General features: G+C 40.9%; 2 protein-coding genes across 3 annotated transcripts in view; both read right to left on the bottom strand.

Annotated features, from left to right (window-relative positions):
- Window positions 1–1,824: 1,824 nt before the first annotated feature.
- Window positions 1,825–9,919, bottom strand: sp3a (sp3a transcription factor). 2 transcript variants are annotated; one of them, XM_070976388.1, is made up of 7 exons: window positions 9,742–9,919; window positions 9,229–9,326; window positions 8,769–8,864; window positions 6,225–7,470; window positions 5,077–5,263; window positions 4,773–4,969; window positions 1,825–3,653 (listed from the first exon to the last, which is right to left on the bottom strand). In XM_070976388.1, exons 1-7 carry the CDS (start codon window positions 9,746–9,748, stop codon window positions 3,361–3,363), a joined length of 2,124 nt encoding a protein of 707 aa, XP_070832489.1. In that variant the 5' UTR covers window positions 9,749–9,919; the 3' UTR covers window positions 1,825–3,360. The 2 variants fall into 2 exon arrangements, with proteins under 2 accessions (XP_070832489.1, XP_070832490.1); XM_070976389.1 differs by lacking the exon at window positions 8,769–8,864 and having other exon boundaries at window positions 9,742–9,902.
- A 3,800-nt stretch (window positions 9,920–13,719) lies between these two features.
- The window catches only part of LOC139340203 (obg-like ATPase 1), a 46,272-nt gene continuing 38,162 nt past the window's right edge, over window positions 13,720–21,829 (bottom strand). Inside the window, exons 10-11 of the mRNA XM_070975923.1 lie at window positions 18,341–18,463; window positions 13,720–16,239 (exon numbers count right to left, since the gene is read on the bottom strand). Of these exons, the coding sequence (XP_070832024.1) occupies window positions 16,138–16,239; window positions 18,341–18,463 (225 nt within the window). The 3' untranslated portion in view covers window positions 13,720–16,137. The remainder of the gene's footprint in view (window positions 16,240–18,340; window positions 18,464–21,829) is intronic.

The raw sequence follows: 21,829 nt of genomic DNA, 5'->3' as shown, positions 1-21,829 counted from the left end.
AATCCAGGTGGTCATCTGAAATGACAAGTGTGTGGACGGTGTCACGCTCAGCCGCCACGCAATCTCTCTTCCTTCCTCTAACCTGCCGGAAAGGATGGCCCCCGCCGATGGCCGCTTTTATCTGCACCGGCCAGAAAAACCATGCCTCTTCCTGTTATAAGGCAATGGCACTTTGTCAAGCAAGGCAAAGTTATCCTGCATCTGGCAGCAGACAATCGCCCTCCGTTTCTCAATACATTTCCAACTACGGCTGTGATTTGCATCATAAAAGCTGAATGCAGACCATACACAACTGAGGACAGTCCCCCCCAAAATGGCAGAAACATCCCTGAATTTCAGACCTAAAAGGAAAAAAAAAAAAAAAAAAAATCAGATCTACATGTTCCAACTGGAAAAACCACAATTCTCTACTCAGACTGTCCCTGAGGTCTGTGTATCATAGATTTCATTCCTGCAGGGGAGCAAAGATTATTACAATATTCAGATTACCGAGCAGGGGAAATTAATTGGACTAATTAACATACAAGTAAATGATGATACCGTTAACACATTTCATTAACTCAAACTGTCATTCTATGTTCCTGGTGCACTTGGCATTGCATTACAATGAATTGGATTCATTAAATTATGCAAATGAAAGGAACGGACGAGTCCTTTTTAACATTACACACCACATTTTCCAACTCGTTTTCAGCAAATTGACAAAGACTCAAAAAGCATGTGCTTCTCACTCTGATTTACCAGATAAAGCTTTTCATAGACTACCATTTTAATGATGTTCACAGGCACTAAAACCAGGTAGGCTATAATACAATTTTAACTCCCTTACGCTGCTGTCCTGAGCCTAGCATTAAAGAAAAAATAGCAGCAGCACCTAATTAGTAAAATGTCCCATTTAGTGTAAGAGATCCAGGGTGATGCAGCATGTGTGGGCTGCTAATATCAGGTTAATGTCAAAATATTAATAAATTATCGTTATTTCTGGTAAATGATCCTGACAGGAAACTGTGTGTAAACATTAGTCAGAAACAAGACAGAGCAGCTTATTAAAAATGCTTTCCCTATAATTCACTAAAATATACATGAATCCAGGTCAAAAAGCCAGGAGCTGTTACCTCTCACGTCTCTGCGGGGTTTGTTCAAAGTCATGAGACAGTACTTTGTTCTCCGACAGCAGAATATGTTCCTGACATTTCGGTGTGACATTAACTCGTGGTTAATTGAGGGCCCACACCTCCTGTTGGCCTCAGTGACTTCTGCCTTCATCTTAGCAGCGCTACATGGGGAAGGTCAAGGGGTCAAACATACCTCTTGTCCTGCTCCCTTGGCTGTAGTGACATCTACTGGACTGCTAACCCAGAGTGCGGGCCGCAGGGGGAGAATGAACCTCCCGGCTGGATGTCGAGTCTTCGAGAAGACACAAAATAGAAGGTTTCAAGTCTGAGGAAAAATTCAAACTTGTGTGACGTTTAGTCATTTTAGTATGAAATATCACGCTGCCCTGGGGAGGCAGACCTTGATACACTAACGCAATGAAATAAAAGAAAGTGAAAAAAAAGAAAGGGAATTCAAGTTTAACTGAAAGGTTTATATTGATGTTAATATTGACATATTTATACAGAGGATTTTTGAGTGAGAATAAACCTTCAGTGTTTAGTACATAATATAAAGACACTCTGTGAATATTTCACCAGCATCTTGCTATCTGAGTCAAAGGGTAAAGTATCATCAAATCAAATATGCCATTATAATTCACTGTTCAGTGTGTGTGTGTGTGTGTGTGTGTGTGTGTGTGTGTGTGTGTGTGTGTGTGTGTGTGTGTATTCAATTTAACAATTCAACAGTTGGTGTTGAAAGATAAAATAAAAAACACATAATAACATGGAACAGTGAAATGCAACATACAGCTAAAGAAAAAGTATCAACGGACAGAAACATTGTACATTTACTGACAATGAATATAAAGGACAGTTTCTTGGGAAGTATACAAAACATTTTTTTGTACAAAAGGATTAACAACAAGATGAAAGTGATGAGGACAGTGCTGTTAAAAAGAGTACCGCTTTCAGTAAAACACAATGATTTCTCAACTGCATGATAGGACTGACAGAGGTGGAGGATTCTGCAGAGCTGTTTCATAACATGACCGGGGGTCGTCCTTATCATTAAAAAAAAGAGAGAGAGAGAGAGAGAGAGAGAGAGAGAGAGAGAGAGAGAGAGAGAGAGAGAGAGAGACATGGTAGGACTCAACCAGCATAGGTAACATGGTGACAGCTTAATTCACCTCAGCTTTTGGTCCATCAAATAACATCTTCACAACACCCACCATGGCCCGAGAAGCTACAGGGGTGATTTACTCTACTTATATCACACAGTCACAAGTCACCCTGAGTTTGTAGTCAAATTTGGCAATTACCTCCCAAAAAAAAAAAAGTTTTTTTTCTCTTCATATCACAACGCATGTTTTTTTTTTTTGTTGTTGTCCTTCAAAAAAGGTTTTACAAAACACATTTGAATTACATATAATGAAGCCATTTGAAATAGTTTGGACTTCTCATATCACAAATGCATTTTCTATGTAAAGCCCAATATAAATAGCTGTTCAGTCAAAATATTTACTAAGCAAATAATGTGTATCATATCAACAGTATATGTTCAAGAGGATTTACAATACAAAATTTTGATTGTTTTGATTTTCACCTGCAAAATGTAGTTGGTGTGAGCAAAGTTTTTAAAAACTGGAGGAAGGAGGGCTCCCTTATTTGCGAGCAGATTGACTGCAAGGAGGACACTGGAAAAAAAAAAACAAAAAAAAAAACGCATAATATTTAAACAACAAAAACGTGACATGAATAAATTTGCATGGACGTAAGCAACAGCATTACTTAAGCTGGATAAAATTAGCTCTGTTGTGAGATTTAGTCTTTGCTCAAAGGAATATGGAACAAACCTTGTTTACCACTGACATCATCAGAATATGCCATAAAAAAAAAAAAAGCAATGAGAAAATTGCTCTACTTAACGAGAATTTTTTTGTGAAAAACATAACAAAAAATAAGTAGATTCAAAGCAAAATGGCATCCTACCTTTCCAACAACACAATATCGTACAAAATAAGGCATTTCCTTGTGTGTTTACTGCAATGTCTTTTTCCATCTTTATCTTCTTCTAGTCTCCACCGCTAGTTTTTCCTCAGCGAAAACTGAGGACGGACATGGACCGACTATTTCTGTGTTAAAATATATATATATATTTATATATATATTTAGAATTTTAGCTTTTCTTCAAAACGTGAATAAAAATGCAGGTAGGAGTATACAGTATGACAGAGGCTGTAGAAGTTCCTAAGTGGAGTGTAAATCACTCCATGACTTCGCTGGCCGCTACTGTGGTGACAAGCTGGAGAGGGATCTCTGCGTTGGCCAGGATGTCCTGGGCGTTGCTGGAACCCTGCTGGATGTTGGTGAGGATGAGGGTGGTCCCGCCTGCCGTGGTGATGATACTGTCTGAGGACCCCGCCGATTCCATCGAGGCCACCACAGCGCTGCCAGAGTTCACGCCTTTTTTGTTCTGATGAGTTTTAATGTGCTTCGCCAGGTGGTCACTCCGCATGAAGCGCTTGGAACATTCCGGGCAGACAAACTTCTTCTCTCCTGCCACAGAGAAAACACAGTTTGGAAGATAAAGAGTTTGATGCTGAATACATCTGGGGAGGGTCAAACATGGCATCTATCTGGAGGATGTGTTTCAGAGGTGAGGAGATGAGTTTAAGAAAGTGGCCGACCAGTTCAATTTGTTTCGGGAGTAAAATCACAAAGAAAATTAAGATGCAACACAAAACAATAAACAGCAGAACTTTGACTGCAATCAAAATTCTCCTGAAATGGATTTGTATTTTGTGCTGAAGGCTGTATGACTCAGGGCCCACATTAAATCACTGAATTAGCTGCTGAATGCCAACCTGTCACTGACAGAAACAACAAATAAATTAATGAAACATTGATACTACATGACTGGTTAAAATTCTCTGCAATTACAAACATAGAATTACTGCATTCGCATTCATCATCAACTCCACTCATAAAGTTAACTGTGAACACTAACCGTTAATATCTGAGCTTGAAGCTGACAGCCTAATGACATGCTACTTTAGCCCCTACAGTCACAGGCCTCACTCAGCCAATGAGAGGGTTTATAAATTCAACAACAGTACGACCAAGTGGCCATATCTCTTTCAAAGGTCTATCCTGGCAGTAAATGTCATCAGACGCTGTAAATCATTACGTTGTGCTGGTACGTTTGACTGGATTTTTCATAGGCCACTACTTCATGCATTCCTGCTTAATTGCATATTCTGTTGAGCTGTGTATTTCATCCCATGACAACAGATGGCATATTCTACTAGATGAAAAACAGATTAGGTGTTCATATTCGAACGAGAATCATGGGATAAAAATAAAATCGCTAGAATCTCTTGCCACGTTTTTGTTATATAATCTGATGTTAACAGATCCTGCAAATTAGACAACAGGACGATCTGTTCAAACTCCAGTCTGGACTGGAAAAATACCTTCAAGTTTGTGAAATCTGGGTATGTTTATCACAACGGTCTTCAATTCCTCACCTGACATTTTACATGTAAATCCGAAGGGGTTACAAACGCTGTCATTTCGTGCATGACTCACACTTTGCAGGGCACAAATTAACACATTTTACTGATTTTACTGATGTTTTCCTGATGTGCAAACACTGAGGGAGCAGAAAAAGGGCACCTGTGTGTGTTCTCCTGTGTCTCTGCAGCTCGTCGCTGCGTGTGAACCTCTTCCCACAGAACATCCAGCTGCAAACAAAAGGTCGCTCCCCTGAATGCCAGCGCAGGTGTGCTCGCAGGTGCGATGTCTTCCCGTATACTTTCCCACAGCCTGCAATGTGGCAGATGTGCTGCTTCTTCTTCCCTGTGCTGGATCCTCTGAGAAACACAGGTATGGCGAGTTAGGGGTCTGGTGTTTATTTCTTATGTGGAGGCGTACAGAGTGTGATGAATCAGAGAGAGAAGCACCAGTCAGGCTTACTCACCTCCCACCTGACTCTTTACAGTTGGGGCAAGTACACGCCACTCTGCGCAGCCTCTTGCCCTCCTGACCCAACTGATCCTCCTCATCCACCAGCCTGACGCGAAGGTGGGACAGATCGCTTGTGTTCAGGGTGGAGTCGGTGCTCAGCTGCCAGTCTCCAGAGTCTGGCTCTTCCTTTATCCGAATGTCTGGAATCAGTACATTAATATCAACACAAGCTCTGCTAGACTTCCCAAAAAGCCTGCACAGTGAGAGCTGCTTTATTATTGCATGTGAGTGACAGTGTGGCAGCAAATGTCACAAGTAAAACTCCATATTCAGCACAGTGATAAAATAATTTGTTGATTGGCAGAAAATGTATCAATGACAATTTTGATAATTAATTGAACGTGAACGTGGGACTTTTTGGCCCATGTGAGTGGCAGAAAATGGATGGAGGAACTTTGCTACAGTCAACAACTTCATCACAATGTTTTGATAGCTATAATTACATAAAACGTCAACACAATGTGGCGATAAAGAAACACACAATGTATTCTGTTGACACACCGAATGTAAAGAAAACCAATTACAAAATTCCAAATCTTTGTTGCATACAGCTTCTAAAATATGAGGGCTTTTCTCTAGTTGATATAATCATAAATTCAAAAATTCTGTATTTTTTGACCGCTGGATAGGCAAAATATAGACCATTTTCACAGCAGACATTTTGACTTGTCACAGTAGGAAAAGCACAGGTGTCACCATTCTTCTCAAGAATCCCAGTAAGTCGTGACAGTGTGACATGCACAATACCAGGACCCTGAAGCTGACGCTGCTAAATGGAATTCAGCCATCATTAATTCTATCATTTCAACCTGTGCTTTTCCTATTGTGACGAGTCAAACGTTAAATTCTGAAAATGGGAACAAACATCTCTACATCACTACGGACCATTTTACACAGATGTAACTATCTGTCTGGTTTGAGTACCACAGACAAACTTCCATTTGTCTACTGTATTAGTGTAATAAATACAGTAAAGGCGAACAACATCCATACACACCCACAGAGTCCTGAGAAAAGGTCTACTTGGGCTGCAAAGTGAAATCGCCTGTGTGGATTTACCAACAGTATATATATATTGTGATAATAAAGAAACTACTGTACCCCCAGGGTTGTCTGTGTCTCCTTCATTTTGGGCCACAGAGTTGACCGTCACTGTCTGCAAGTTGGGGATCTGTCCTGTGGTGATGCTGACTGGATTGGAGCCCAGTGACAGGGTCTGGACTGGAGCCAGGGTTATCTGCTGGGGTGGTGTTGTGGGCAGCTGGAGGTTCTGAAGGTTCTGCACCCCCTGTACCTGAAATGTCTGCCACTGTATCTGACCCGACGGCGTGACCGTCTGGGCTTGGATGATGAAGGTTCCCGGGTTAATCAGCTGTACGTTTTGCAGGCCCTGCCCGCTGGTTGCCACTGACTGGACGACCTGACCGTTGGTGGTCTGAATGGGTACCTGCTGCAGCTGGATGATGGGCTGAGCTGCGGACACCTGGACACTCTGCTCCTGATTCTGTTGGATGAAGCTCTCCTGGAGACCAGAACTCGAATCAGCTTGCTCTGCAGCCACTGATGACAATGAAGTGTCTTGTGTCAGCAGACCTGATTCGTTTGCTGGAATGTGTAGCTGAGAGGAAGACGTTGGCACATATATCTCAGGATTTGCATTTGACTCATTTACTGGTAGTGTCTGTGAGAGGTGATTATCTGTCTTTGCCAGACTCTCAGAGCCATCCACGTGCTGACTCGTCATAATTAGCTGGCCATCAGCAGTGACCCCTGTTGCTATAGTCTGAGCACCAGACAGGCCAAGGGAGTCCAAGTCCACACTGTTAATAGGAACAAAAGTAATGTTCCCAGGCAAACCCACAGGCACATTTGTAACAACCTGACCCTGGTTGTTGAAGGTGGAGCTGCCAATAGAAACCCCCTGGATCTGCTGGACGTTACCAGTCTGTGATATGAGGTTCTGGTTGTTATTAAGGATGTTTGCAGTCGTCACACTGAGACTCTGGCTACCATCAGGCAAGATCTGAATCTGCCCCGTGGCATCCTGAGTCAGAGTCGCTCCCTCCACACCAGATGTGGAGAAGCTCAGCTGTCCATCTGCTGTCTGAATTTGAGGAATTACTTGGTACTGAATGTTAGGCACTGAATTGGCAGAGGAGGCGTCCGTTCCCGACGTCACAAAGATTGGCTGACTCTGTAAGTTCTGCAGAGGAAGAACATACTGTCCATTTGATGTTAATATTCCTTGACTTTGGATCTGTATCATTCCAGATTCATCCTTTGCTGATGTGGAGGTTAACAACTCCCACTTATCAGTCCCAGTAAGTTGCGTAGATGGATCTGATGTCTGAGAAAGGAAATGATTGACATTAAAAAACTGATTAGAAACCTATAGTCAATTAATTAGCTTAAGCAATGCAAAGCATAGTTATAACCTGTGTAAAAATTAAAGGAAAATTATCTCCTCGAGTTTGAATATAGCTGGATAATTAGAAGAAAAAAAAAAAAAACGGTGCTAGCATATCACACAATCAGTGCCAGAAACTTGGTGGAGACAGAGAGCAAAAAAAGATTTTTAGATTCTCAGCAGTGTTTTGATCTCATTTGATTTTGATGGGAAAAAAAATGCAATATATAGCAAAACTATGCACTCAGTTTAAATACATTAATCAAATGGGACCAAATGGAACTGAAACCAAAATACCTCAGAGTTTCTCACATGAAAAAATAACAAAAATGTTGCTAGTAGAACATAAGGAACTACATTTCTACATTTTTCCTCACACCACAGCTTGAAAACAATACAGACTGCAATCTTAATCATCCAGAATAATATACAATTAAGCAACATCAAATTCAGTGCATGCTGTTTTAAATTTTTCACTGTAATTAAAACTTATCACCACTGAAATATAGAAAAAAATGAATAACGACAGCACACTGGCCAGAATATATTAAGTCATGAAGTACACATATACACTGACACACAACCTAGTAATGGTCTAATGCACATCTTGTCAACAGAAACTTGGGGTAACTTGGGAGAAGATCTCAAATTCCAGATTCAGTTCGTGCTTAGAGCACCAACTAAAACATAAATCCACACAGTTGCTGATAAACAATGTCATCAGCACAAATGCAAAGCCTTCTTGACCCACATTAACTTATCTTGAGTTGTTCAAATGCTTTATTTGCCCTGGTGCACTTGTGGTTTATGGTCAATATGGCTGTTTTATCAGAGCACATAACAGATTAAGCTTGAAGCATTAGAGTGAGTTGCCAGCTGCATAAACCATCAAATGTGGAAGTGTCTAGTTACTCTGTACTTGCAGTGATAACTCCCTTTTCATGTAATATGTCATAGGGCCACTGGGTTTATCCACAGTAAATGTAGTCTATTCAAGGACCTGGCACATGACCATGCCGATGTGGGTACCCTAACTGAATTTGTTTCAGTAGTTAAACTGGTAAAAGCATTCCAGTTGTAGGAATGAGATATCCTTCTGTTTTGATGCCAAAATGCACTATATTTCATGAAAGCAAGTACAACATTAGATACGCTCCCACCACCAATTTTTCTCAGTTGTGACTGAAGGCTTCACTTCTGCTGTAGCTGTGTCAGATCTAGCAGAGGTGCCGACTTACCACATCAGCGGCAGCACCTCTGTCCACCTCTGAGGACGGTGACCCAACCTTAGTGCAGGTGGTTGCTAGCAGGTCGAGGGGTGACGGCTGAGTGTCCTACCGACAACGGGTGAGTTTAAAGGGAAGAAAGTGGGTGGCCATTAGTTTGGGCCACACAGAAAGCGTGACTCATTGCCAAAGAGCAAAGTCTGACGTTTGGAGGTTAAAGGACTTTCTTGTCCTGTGTTGATCCCCCCAGGCAGCACCTAGGATAACACCCAGGTAATGTCACTTCAATCCTACTTATGGGAGGTGGGATTTGTAAGCAGCCTGAGAGGAAGTGTTGCCTGAGAGGTTCAAATCAGGGTGCAATACCCCCCTCCAAGTTTGATATATGTGAACTTCAGTAAGCACCACTCAGGTACTGGAAACGCAGCAGCGAAGTATAATGACAGTCATAATCCCGAGAGGAAACTCTTACCTGATTGCTCTTGCCTTCCTCCTGGTGCAGGAAGCCGCTTTGACTGCTGTCGACGTCCAAGGCAGCCATATCGTCTGGTTTCATCGGCTGTTCTGGGGCTGTGTGGTAAAAAGCATATATAGCAAAGAGTGGGCACAGCCGAAGCTAACGTTAGCTAAACAAACCTGATATTCACACTAAGGACTAACATTTGAAACGTTACTGTAACGTCAGTTGACTGGCTAATAATAAAATCACAACCACCGCTACCAACTACACTAAAGTCCACAAAGAAAATAGCGATGTAGCAATAATTAGTTCGAGGAGAGCTGACTGGTTTTGGCTCCTACACAAGCTATCCTAGTTAGCTATGCTAACGAGCGCAGCGTTAGCTACTACTGCTAACTTAGCCTGCGATGATTAGCAATATCACCATCAAGCATCCCTGATAGCCTGCTAGCGAGCTAATTTAGCCAAAGGATGCCTGTGGTAGCTTGTTAGCTTACGTGGGTGAAAAAGATAGATATTACATACCAGTCATTGCGTGACTTGTCGTGAAACGGAGAGTCCTGATGGTCACAAGCCACCGGACATGATCAGCACATTAAATTGATTGTACACGCGTAGAAATAGATGATAACTGTCAGAATTTTTTTATATTTTGATTGACGGGCGGTAGGTAACACAAAGGGTGGGGCCTCTAGTGTTGACTGGGAGTATTTGCGTCACACACAGGAAATCCCGCCGTTCTTCATAAAGGTGATTGGTTATTCGTTTTGCACGCCGTGTTATTATTTGTCAGTTGGTATGTCATTCATCCTTTGTTGGATTCTTTTCCTGTTTATTATGCATTTTCAGTTTTACGGTATTGGTGTTGAAGGCAGTGAGGGTTGTAGTTACATTGTTCGCGTTCAGTTACATTGTTGTTACGAGTGAAACGGCTGATTGTATAATCTAGCCTGTTACATTGTGCAAAATCGCAAGTAGGGACTATACAGATATAAGATACAGACACAGAACCGCAATCATATTTGCCAAATACATGAAATTCATCTTATGCGCTTAACTCCTCCGAACTGAAGTCCAGGAGCATTGTGACCAACACCAGCCCACTAAACGTCCTGTCAGTTGTGATGAAATGATTTTACCAGGAAATATGTAATATAAGATCCCACCTCAGACATAATCAGTAAACATGCTGTATACTATTTTCACATATATTACACTATATATTTACATACATATTGCAATTTGTGTTTGTCTTCAAAATACACTTTTGAAACTGTGTTCAGTGTTTAGTGTCACTCATTTTGCAGATGTGTGTATTGTGTGTTATGATTGAACATGAAAACACAAAACCAGGTAGTTTCAATGCCAAGATACATCATTTTAGATTTAATGCACCAATCCAGCTTTTTCAATACCTATGCTCTTTTTCCCCAAATGTAAAATCTATATCTCACTGCATAGTGTGTATTGTAATCATTCTTAGGTAACATAAGGCATTGGGATTAAAAACTGAATCAGTGTCCTGCTGTGGGTGAATGAATGTAACTGAAGGAGGAAAGACTGAATTTTGTAATGATAGTGACATGGAAAAAGTATTTAATAATGATTGGTCGAATCATGGCAGATCAGATTAGGTGAGTGTATCCCTGTTTTTAAGTCTACAAACCAGATTTACCCGATTTATAGTGCTGATCCATGAATCTGGACTCCGCCATGATTCCATTTATCAGAACAGGTTTGCTCTCATGAACTAATAGTAGCACTTTTTTTTACTCGTGAATAACAAGATGATCAGCAGTTCAGTTTTAGGACGTCTTTTGTGTTGATTCCTTGGGGGGGGGGGGGTCACAATCGAGACACAATCTGAGGTTGTATTTGACTGGATTTCTTCCCCTCCATCTGATTGTGCACGGTGCAACATTGTGAAAGTGCATTGAAATGAGAGCCTGCATGCTATTGTACCTGCTCTGTGCCCGTGATGCTATCAGGAGCCCACTTCTGAGTATTATTTGTGGTGTGTCAGTTCCTCACAGTGCGCGACCGCAGTGAGGCTATTTCTCTCAACCTTCAATTCAAACTTGGCCCATTACAGCCAGACTACAAAAGCACTTTCCGTGCACTCAGGAGCTCACGGCAGTGAATGGTGGATATTTCCAATCACTCTGCTGTCAATCCAAGTGTCAGGTAAACACAGGCCAATGGAAACAGCTTTAGAAAAATCTTGCAGCTATGTCTGTCTTACTTTAGGAGTCCTTGGAAACGTATCAACAATTTCTACAAAGACCTCCAAGTTAAAGGGAAAAGTCAAATATCTTAAAAGCAGCACAAATGCAACACCCTGGTGGATGCAGTGGTCTACATGTGACATATAACTGCCACGGTGTCTTTAGACATGTGAGTGTTGTCTCCAGCTCGAGCTGCAAACAAAAGGAATGAGATTGAATTGACAGACCTTGTATTCACCTCATAGGAAAAACCTGTGAAGTCTGTGGAGCAATTATCTAGGGGGAGTCTGAGCGCATCCATAAGGATTCAGTGTAATATATATATCAGTGTTAACACAGGCACCATGACCTTCTCACTGCATGTACACAGAGCTTCTAGCTTTCTTATATTGTTGTAGGGAAATATGATACAAATTAGACTGCATTGATTTTTTAACAAATCTTGCCAGAGCCTCTCCCCATCATCTTCTGGGAGTGGACATTGTTGTTGTGGTGCAGTGCAGAATTGTGAAGGATAAGGGGAGTAACTGAGCGAGTCCACAATGGCTCTGAGTGTTTCATATTAACATATTGACAGTTGTTTTCATGAAAGGCCAGTCCGAGAGAGAGTGACCCCACGGAGAGAAACTGCCCTGCTGGAGGCACCTCGTGGGACACTGTAAATGGGACCTGAGAGAGAATTGAAACTGGTGCAGCATGGAGACATGTGGATGGAATATCAAATATGTGTCATAGACAACTCTGGAGACAGGAACAGTCATGCTGTTCTTTGTCTGAGGAACTGAGAATGAACTGTCAAAGGCAGTTTCTTAAAAGGTTTTTATAATGCATATATATATTTTTACTGTGGAAGCTCAACATTTTATTTAAACATACAGTGTATGGATGCATTTCCCAGATGCGTTTAGTTTCAGAGTCAATTTTATTGGCACATAAATGGATTCTGACTCTGGTTTTCAGTGGCTCTCATGACACACAAATCTAAACAAAGACAAGAAGGTTTAGCAAACATATATGTCCATAAACAACAATTAGACAGCAAACATACAGTATTTGTATATCGAATAATTGTTTCTCAGTAATGTGTAAACAGGGGTTGAGGTTTGCTTGGTGGTGTGCATTACAAGAACACATAAATATGGCATATAATAAGCTTCTCTGTGCACATATGTGGATGATGTGTGTCTGAGGCTCAGTGGCCACATTATTAGGCACACCTATACAACTGTTCTGCCATGAAGTCAGCTTTTATATATTTTACAACACATGCCATCCATTCACACACACGCACATTCACACACTATACGGCCATCAGGAGCAACTTAGGTTTCAGTGTCTCCCCTAAAGACACCTCAGCATGCAGACCGGAGGAGCTGACCGTCTGATTAGCGGACAATCCATTCTACCTCCTGGAACAGTCGACCCAGTGTTCATGATGCCTGTAAAGCTGTTTTTTTTTTTTTGACACTGACATAGAAGGTTTAATTCTTTTAGATTTTCTGGCATTGAGGTCATAGTGGTGCTGTTCTCTACTGCTTTACAGTATATTCAGAGGCCCCCTCATGAACACAAACAGACAGTACAAACAATTAGAAACACCTCTCAAGATAATGTAGTCCACCACAGCAGCACATTTTAGCTATGAGCTCAGTAATAAGCACACCACAGAACTGCAAATTTCTGACAATGTCAACCAAAACTGAAAATGGTCAACTTCACAAAGGTAGAATTTATGGCAGAGTTGTTGCATTGAATTGCAGTCAGTGCCCAATGAATGCACATGTTCAGACTCCACAGTCACAGGTTACTGTCGTTGGGGATGTTTTAAGACATCATGTGTGAGATGTGGGAAGCAATATTTTTCCTTAATTCATATGTTGCTGCATGGTTTATTCGAGCACACTGTTAATGGCTCTGGTAGCCATGAAAAATATTCTTGTACTTTAGACACATGCAATAATCAGTGCAGATGCAGAAGAGAAAGTAAATTTGTCAACCTCATGATTTAAACACTCCTTTCTGAGACTCCTCTGAGCTGTTTATGGCACTCTTTTCACTCACACATGACACTGACACTTTCATCACTCGGAGACCAATAAATCAGAGTATCACGTTGTATCATGATAGCACAAAACAAATGAGAGGAAACTGTTGCATAAACACTCATAAATGAACATGAAGCGTTATTTTAGACAAATCCTGATTCTATATTGATTTCATGTCTGTTTTGTGTACAGTATATGGTGCATGTGTCAGACAGAGAAGTCACACAATAGCAATAATTACAACATGGCAACTCTTTTATTGTCATCCAAAATAGAGATAATCTCCTCTCTGTAATGACACGATACGTTTATAATAACCATTGAATTTACCAACACAATCCCATGTGCATAGTGATTGCTCTGAAAAATGCCAAAGTTATTTATATGTTTATTTGTACATAACTCATACATTCCTTTTTTTGAATTCTTCAAAGGTCTTTGGTGCACATGTGATTTACAGCAGTAGGCCGTGGTCTGTTTTCTTGGGTGTGTGTTTTAAAGCCAGCTTTCCACTCTGTGCCCTCCTTGGTTTGATGCCAGTGTGGTTTGCCTCGGGGCAGAGTGGCACCGCTTGATTGATTGTGCTGACAGAACATTTGTACCAGCAGAGAATCTGTCACATCTCTGGACTTGTTTTCATTTCTAAGAGCTTATATCAGTTGGACTGCTTCTACAGTCCGCCTACGTCAACTGATAATGTTTATGAATAACTTGTGGTTATGTGTGCACAAAATGTGCTTCGTGCTGTCAGGACAGAAAGGACACCCAAAGAGTTTATAATTCATTAATTCTTATTCTCCTACGACAACAAAATTAATAGTATCAAACCCCAGAACAGCCTGTTGGGGATGTACTTCCAGAACAAGCCACTTTGTTATGGTGTTTTGTTCCTATACAAATCTGCATGATTCTAAATAGCTTTATTACTTTCTCTGAAAGGATTTATGGTCACTTTATGAAAAACAAAATACTCCACGACCCAGACCACTGGGAACAACTCGTCAATCGCTGAGCCTCAACACTACAGCAGATGAATAATCATCTGTGTGGGGTTTAGGTTGGCCAACACCACCACCACTCCGAGAGGAATGCAAAAACAGTTTTGTCTCAAGCCCCCATTGTGCTCTCCAGAGGATTTGTATGGTTTCACTTAGAAAACAGTGTGCCAAAAACAGCCTGTTGTTGTATAGAGGACAGTATATGAAAGCTGTAAATGTTGGTAGCAACGGCTTCTTTGGCCTGCTGCATGTGATTAAAATCAGTGGTTAATGCTAAAGCTTCCAAGCAAGGCTTAATGTTATTTCATACACATGTTGTCATCTGTCTTTCATTCCTTGTAACCACAATAAACACTATCCTATATTTTGCCACTGATCTTAAACCTAAAAGACTATAATCCACCTTATTTCCATGACAAACACTGTGCTTTGTAGTGCTAGCATAGGCTCGGCTCCATAAAACATCCTATCCAAAACTTGGATATGCAATACTATCTCTGTAAAATGACCATTTTTATTCAATCTTTCTGTTCCCATCAAAAGGCCATTTTGTTCTCTGCAGTCTTAATGGTTACAAGACATTCAGCAAAGCACTGTTGATCTACAGCTCTTTGTTCGGACTCCCACGGAGAACACAATCTTACTTTGGAGCACTGCGGCTGCAGCCATACAATTCCATCAGCATAAATGCTTCACAAACACTTACACACAAAGTATAGGGGTGAGAAAAACACTACTTCAGACAAAAGGAATCGTTTTCTGCTTGTGCTTGAGGATTGTGTCAACCTCTATTTTCATACTATACAGAATATCATAAAATCTGGACTTTTTTTGTGAAAATATGGTTTGAATGAATATTTCTTTTATTTTGAAGTTGTGTATTTGCCATTGTTCAGGAATAGGAAGGAACTGTAAACATAACAAACATACAATTTTTTGTCAATATTTGAGAATTGCAGGAGTATCATAGTAACAATGAAGGAGAGGACTCACATATTCATCAATCATAAGTGAAATAAAAATCACAAATGAAAGGTTAACTCAATCGCTTTACAAATAATACTTTAAACTGACCGGTCCTTGTTGGCCGAAACACCTGCAATGTGCATGTGCCCTTCTAAAATCAGCATCACTTAAGAGATTTAATTATAATTGCCCCCTCTTTGCTACAGTCAATGTCAGCTGTGTCTTTTAATTCTCTAATCAGTGGTCGGCAGGACCGCTATCACTATCACCATGCAGCTTCCCACTCAATACAGACATCCCAAAACACACACAGACTGGTTTTGTCAAATGTTTTATTGAGTGTAGACATCTGGGCTACTGTAAAACATGCATTATCTGCTGAAGGGGGAGAGGAGCAGGTGGCATTGTCCCCGCTGTCAGCTGTGTCAGTGCTGGCACCCGTGATGGAGATTAATGAAGTATCTGGAGAGTAATATGCTCCTTCAGATGCTGCTACAATTTGGAGTGGGGGGCCGATCCTGATCTTAAATAGCAAAGCTGTCAGAGTTTACTGAACCTGTGCTTTGGCACAGAGGGGGGATTTGATTCTACAGGAAGGGAAACAGAAGTGAGCGTGGGTGTCAGGCTAAAGAGAGGAAAAAACGGGGTAACAAGCACAGTTATGTAAACAAACAGATTGTTCTTGTGTCACTTTTTCTTTGGTGCATTTGGTGCATTAAATTTGAAAAAGATGATGTCTCCATCTTCAACATTGTAGTTTCTTCCCTGTTGTCTGTATTTCCCTGCTGCCTGTGAGATGGCAAAGAAAAATAAATCAACATTAAAAAATATGACCAAATACTCTGTGATGTACAGTTTATAGACTGTTACATAATTTAACATTTATTGCTATACTTGACTTTATAGAGCACAAAATAATAGTGCACACTGTAAATAATAATGGAAAATCCAATCTATTTTATCACCTACAATAACTTGACTCTAATTGCAAATGTCATATTCTCTCCTTCTCTTTGCCCCCACACCACACACACACTCTCTCTCTCTCTCTCTCACACACACACACACACACACACACACACACACACAAGCCACACGCACGCATGCACGCATCCATGCATCCATGTTTTGTTCAACGGTTGCCTGAATTCCCACTGAGTGAATAATCCTCTCCTCTGCTCATTTCAGTTTCATGTGCACAAGCACAAAATGTTAATAAGTCTTTGATTACAGCACTATCAAACTTCTCAAGGAAACAAAATAAGTTCTAACATTTCTTTTGTATACAGTAAGTGTTTGTTCTTCTTCCCGGCAAACTCAAAATAATTGACTTGAAGTGCTAATATGGACAGGTTTATGCATTCTGTTTCTGCACAGCGCACAATTAATTAGAAGAATCAATGTCCCTTTAAAGGCTCAGGAGACCATTTAATCCAAGCTCAATACCACCAGAAACACTGGATGGAGAGGGAGACAGGAAAAAAAATCAATGGCTATTTGTGATTCCTGAGTATGTATTAAACCAGACACGTCTAACTGGTTCATTTGCACTTGAAAGCAGCCATCTGGAGCAGCAAGCTTGGCTTAAGAAGATATGATTACTAATAATGTGATATCCCCATACACTGGTCCTATTCAGACAGCCTATTCCCACAACTGGCATTAAATAGCATGGACCTTAATGCCACAGTCAGAAACGCTCTATGTTCTTATGAGGCCCAAAAAGGGATTAGTAAGAGAGCATGCAGTAAGGACCTGACACTCAGATCTCAACCGCGGATAACAATGGTGAAACTCCCCAGAGAGCCACACATTTCACCCTCTGTTTGCAGCTTATGAAGGGTGTGGACAATACACTGCCGCTGCATTAAATACTTATTAAAAAAGGCTTGAATAGTAAAGAGATTTCAATGTTTTCATAGTGCTTCTTTTCCACACTGGTCCCCGCGGGTCCCTGTGTGTCACCATAATTACATTAGTTGAGTCTGTAAGTGGGCACATAGAGTTGATGGTGGCGATAGTGGGATTGTAACAGCATGGCTTACAGCTGCTGCTCACAAATGTCACACACAGCAAGGTTAAAATCACTTCTCCTTTAAGTTAATTAACTGAGAATGAAATCATAAAAAAAGAGCATCTTTGATGTGAAAGGCATCCTAGAGCGTTGATTAGCTGATTATTAACTCTGTACTGTCAATTACTAAATTACAGTTTGCCCATATGAAAGTAAATTCCAGGCCTTAAAACACTGGTGGTAGGAAAGTAAAGCATTGTGAAGCATTTTTGTAAAGAACTTGCTGCAGTTGGCGCCCAGTTACTGTCTTCACAAATTCACCATGAAATCAGTTATTGCTTCAGTGTGCACGTGAACAACACACACACACCCCAGTTAAAGGGTCAAAACAAACACTTGCCATCATAAGAGTAAGACATGCAAGTCACATTTCTGCAGCAGCCATCCATGAAAGGGTCCCTATTTAAGAAATTTCACACTTTATTTAACTTGCCGGCTTATATCACTGTCACATGCCTACAGTGGCTTGGGGATTTAGCAACAGAGAGCTCGAAGCTAACAGCGCACTCTATAGATCTGATAAATGCCTGGTGAGGTGAAGAAGTGCTACCTCTGAGCGACTGCGCTGAGCCACGAGCAAGAGCTACCATCAGCCAGTTAAGACACATTGTGATAAAGATATGCACAGCTGGAGCAGAATGGCAGTGTTTAGAGCCGGAATCAGTTGGCTTGTCAGGAGTGGTGCTGGAGTGTGTGCAGTAATTTCTTCCCCTGAGTAAAGGTGAAGAGCAGTTTGCAGTGGGAGCTGCGTGGTGACTGTCAGCTCCACTGATCACAGGAGACTTCCCCTCATCCTCTGGCACCCTGACTGCTCACCTTGACAGCGTTCTCGCTGCCTTCCTCTTTAAAATCCTGGAATTTCATTACTTCCGCCATAATGAAGCCCTTCTCAAAGTCTGTGTGGATTTTCCCTGCAGCCTGTGGAGCCTTAGTTCCTTTCTGTGACAGGGAAGGAAAAGAGAGGACAAATGAATTGTTTTGGAGAAGATGGATTACAGCATGCGAGCGACATGGTGTTTGATAGGGTGATAGCGTCGCGAGCATCACTCAGGGGTGTTTTCAGTCGGGGGTATTCTTGCCTCAGTCCTGATTTCTGGATAGCTTTCCACTCGGCTGTGCCCTGCTAGGGCAGCCTGGACACCGATAAGGACCCAGCACTGCTATCAATGCCTTCTGATTCCCATTCCGTGGTGGTATTGATTTCTGTCCAAGCAATCTCGCCTCATTGTGGGTCGCTGCTCGGCTCTCTGGTCATGACAGCAAGAAGACCCAGTGTTGCAGTGAGAGGCCATAGCTGTGGAGACCTCAGTGCATTAGGCCTCACTATTTTGGCACACCAGAGTTTGGTCATTCAAATTCATTTCAGACCGTCAGTAACATTTCACTGTGGTGGATGCAGGCTTGCTGGTGAATGTTTTTGATGTATTTAAATGGACTTTGACATCAATGATTGTATCTTCCCAACATACATTTAAACATGCCCCTAAAGTTACTGCCAATTTACAAAACACAAAATAGCAATTTAATAGTTTCATAAATTCTTTGTGCCTTGAAATCTCTTTAAAACTCTAAGACACAACTGGTGATTGATAAAATGTGCAATTTATATGCGCTGAAATAATGCTGGGCGGAAATGACAAATGACCCAAATAAGTGACGTGTCTGCTGTGTATCATTATGACTCCTGCCTGTCGACCTGCTCGCTCTCTCTCCCTCTTTGCTCTGCAGCTCTGTGCTCAGGAACTGTTGAGCAGTTTTAATTATGTATATAATCAGGTTGGGGTCAACATATTTCATGCCAAAAGAATGATGCGTATTTAATGACTCTAATACATTACCATCTCTTTGCAATCTCATTGACGGAGTACTTGTGAGTTTAACTACCATTAATCAGCATCAAGGTTTGTCTATCTGGAGAAAAATAGATTAAGGGAGGGATTTTTTTCATATGGAGCATTACAAGGGATCCACATTGTCCTAGTTAAGAGCTATGCAGAGCAGGCTGATAGATAATGGTCACCTCGAGGCTGCCTAATAAAGCATGTTAAAGGGCTTAGGAACACGACATTACTGAGTGTAGTTTTTACAATGCAAGATGTATTGGCTTAATATAGTTACTCACTGATGCTTACCTGACTAAATGCCCCTCACACACAATCAAGGCTGGCTGTAATCAGTTATGTCGAGGAGGACGAACGTGTTTTCGAGGATGCCTTTGAAGTGTTTCGGGAGTTTTTTTGTAAATAGCGAGGACATCAGTCACGCTGAGATGTGTGTGCGCTTAAACACGGTGATGTCATCTGACTAAAATGTAATGTGTCCTGTGTAAAAAAGAAAAGGAAGTGAGCTCATCCACCCCTCTGGCCTGTCTGAGAAGCCATCATGAAAATGTTTACCAAAAGTTCCCGTTTCCAAACTTCTTCTGTGGACGTGTTTCATCTCATTTGGAGCAACACATGCAACATCAATATTTAATAATATTTAAATTAGCCGACTTAAAAGTGGCTGTTCCTTACGTAGTTTAATGTTCAAGTACAGCACTGAATTAGTGGCAAACGAATCTGGGTGATTGTTGTTGTTGTGTCGCTGCACAGACAGAAAATTAGCATTCCTGATCAAAAAGTGGATGTTTGTGTGAAGCAGCAGCATGGGGCGTCCTGTTGGCAGGCGGTCTGAGGCTCGTACTGTATTACTGTGACGTCCTGTGTTCATATCTGACCGGGGGGGGGGGGGTGTTGCATGCCATCCCCCGCTTTCTCTCACTTTCTTAGGTTCCTGTTTCTCTTCTTTGTCAGCCATCTGCATCTTTGCCAGTGTTGTCCATTATTGTTGTATTTTACGTTCAGCCCTTGGAAACACAGTTTGTGATATAATGAACTTTGACTTCAAATCTAAGAAAAGCAACACCCTGAAATAATCCTTTAAAATGACTGTATGAGCATGGGTTACTGAGTTACTTACATTTTGCAAGATAATACTAAAATATCAAATGTGACTGCGTTATTAGTGCATATTGTGACTTTAGGGGCACATTTGGCAGCATAGTATATGTTCACCACAAGACTGTAGATGTCCTCCTATGAGTAAACGGTCAAGCTTTAAATGTAAAGAACATCCCGACAGCATCATGAAATGTTTGTGCTTAAATTTGAATTAAAATGGAATTTTATTGATTTTTGTCATTTAAAAAAAAGTCATGTGGGCGTCAAATTTTATCTGTGAGAATTACTAATTTGTTATAGAATATAAACTGAAATATTTTGTCATCTAGTTTGAAATATCAGATCCCTCATTCTCGCTTTTTACACACTGATTTTAGGAAACTAGGAGCATGCAAATTCATATACGTGTGGATATTTTACAACCTGATGCTTGTCCTTGAAAGTCCTGAACTTTTGAAGAGAATGACAAAACAGGTCGAGACCTCAAAAAGCTTTTTCTAACTTCTTGAAGATGTTGTTTTGTCCAGTCCAAGATATATGATACTCAATACAAACACAGCGTCCCGTGGGTGACCTGTAAATTATTAAGTCAATTTTATAGATTTTTAAAGCAGTATCTGCAATGGTAGTCAAAACTGTAACACACTCTGTATCATTATTATTTCCAAATAACACAATATACAGCAGCCTATTCAATAAAGGCATCGAACAAAGATTTGCCATTTGACCAGACAAACACCTTGCAACAGGAACAACATTGAATTTCCTGATTATCTGTCATTAAAATGTGAAATCAGTGGTAGCTCACATTCAGGGAGCAAAACCTGAATGATCCTCTTGGAGGCAAGTTCTTAGAATAGTTGCCTTTGTGGTAAATTGCACTGCTTTTTGAAAACAGTGGTCTGAGCTTTAGGGGATTTGAAGCATTCTGCATAGTGAAAGTTTGATTTAAAATTGCAGTCCCTTGAAACATCTGGTGGGCTGGAATAATAGATATGATTAAGTACGACAGGATACAGCCCAAATCTTTAGTTTTCAAAAAGTTCCTCAAAAACTTATTTTGCTATATTTTGAAACCACCTGCATGAATCTATAATATGTTACTCCTGACCAGTCAAATACTTCATTATATCTGCACTCAATCCTTCTATTTGCTCAAGAAAAAAAAATCTACACAATACCAGCATGCAAAGCCAACATCTGTATTGATGTAAAACCTGCAATCCCATTGCAAAAAGCTCTTGGCGGCCCGGGCTCAGTAAACTGAGACACACAGGGAGGAGGAGCCCCCAGCAAGGCCCACAAACAGTCGAATGAAAAGCGACATCAATTTTGGCACAGACAACCTCCGTCACACAGATTA

Source organism: Chaetodon trifascialis, chromosome 12 (assembly GCF_039877785.1).
Source record: "Chaetodon trifascialis isolate fChaTrf1 chromosome 12, fChaTrf1.hap1, whole genome shotgun sequence".
Taxonomy (NCBI): Eukaryota; Metazoa; Chordata; class Actinopteri; order Chaetodontiformes; family Chaetodontidae; genus Chaetodon; species Chaetodon trifascialis.
Note: the sequence above shows the minus strand (reverse complement) of the source record. Positions and strands in the feature narration are given on the sequence as shown.

Excerpts from the sequence above, each read along its gene's own strand:
- sp3a (XM_070976388.1), bottom strand. Across the intron at positions 7,471-8,768 it reads GAGGTGCTGCCGCTGATGTG|ACATCAGATCCATCTACGCA; the intron begins GTAAGTCGGCAC and ends TTCCTTTCTCAG. Across the intron at positions 5,264-6,224 it reads AGACACAGACAACCCTGGGG|ACATTCGGATAAAGGAAGAG; the intron begins GTACAGTAGTTT and ends TACTGATTCCAG.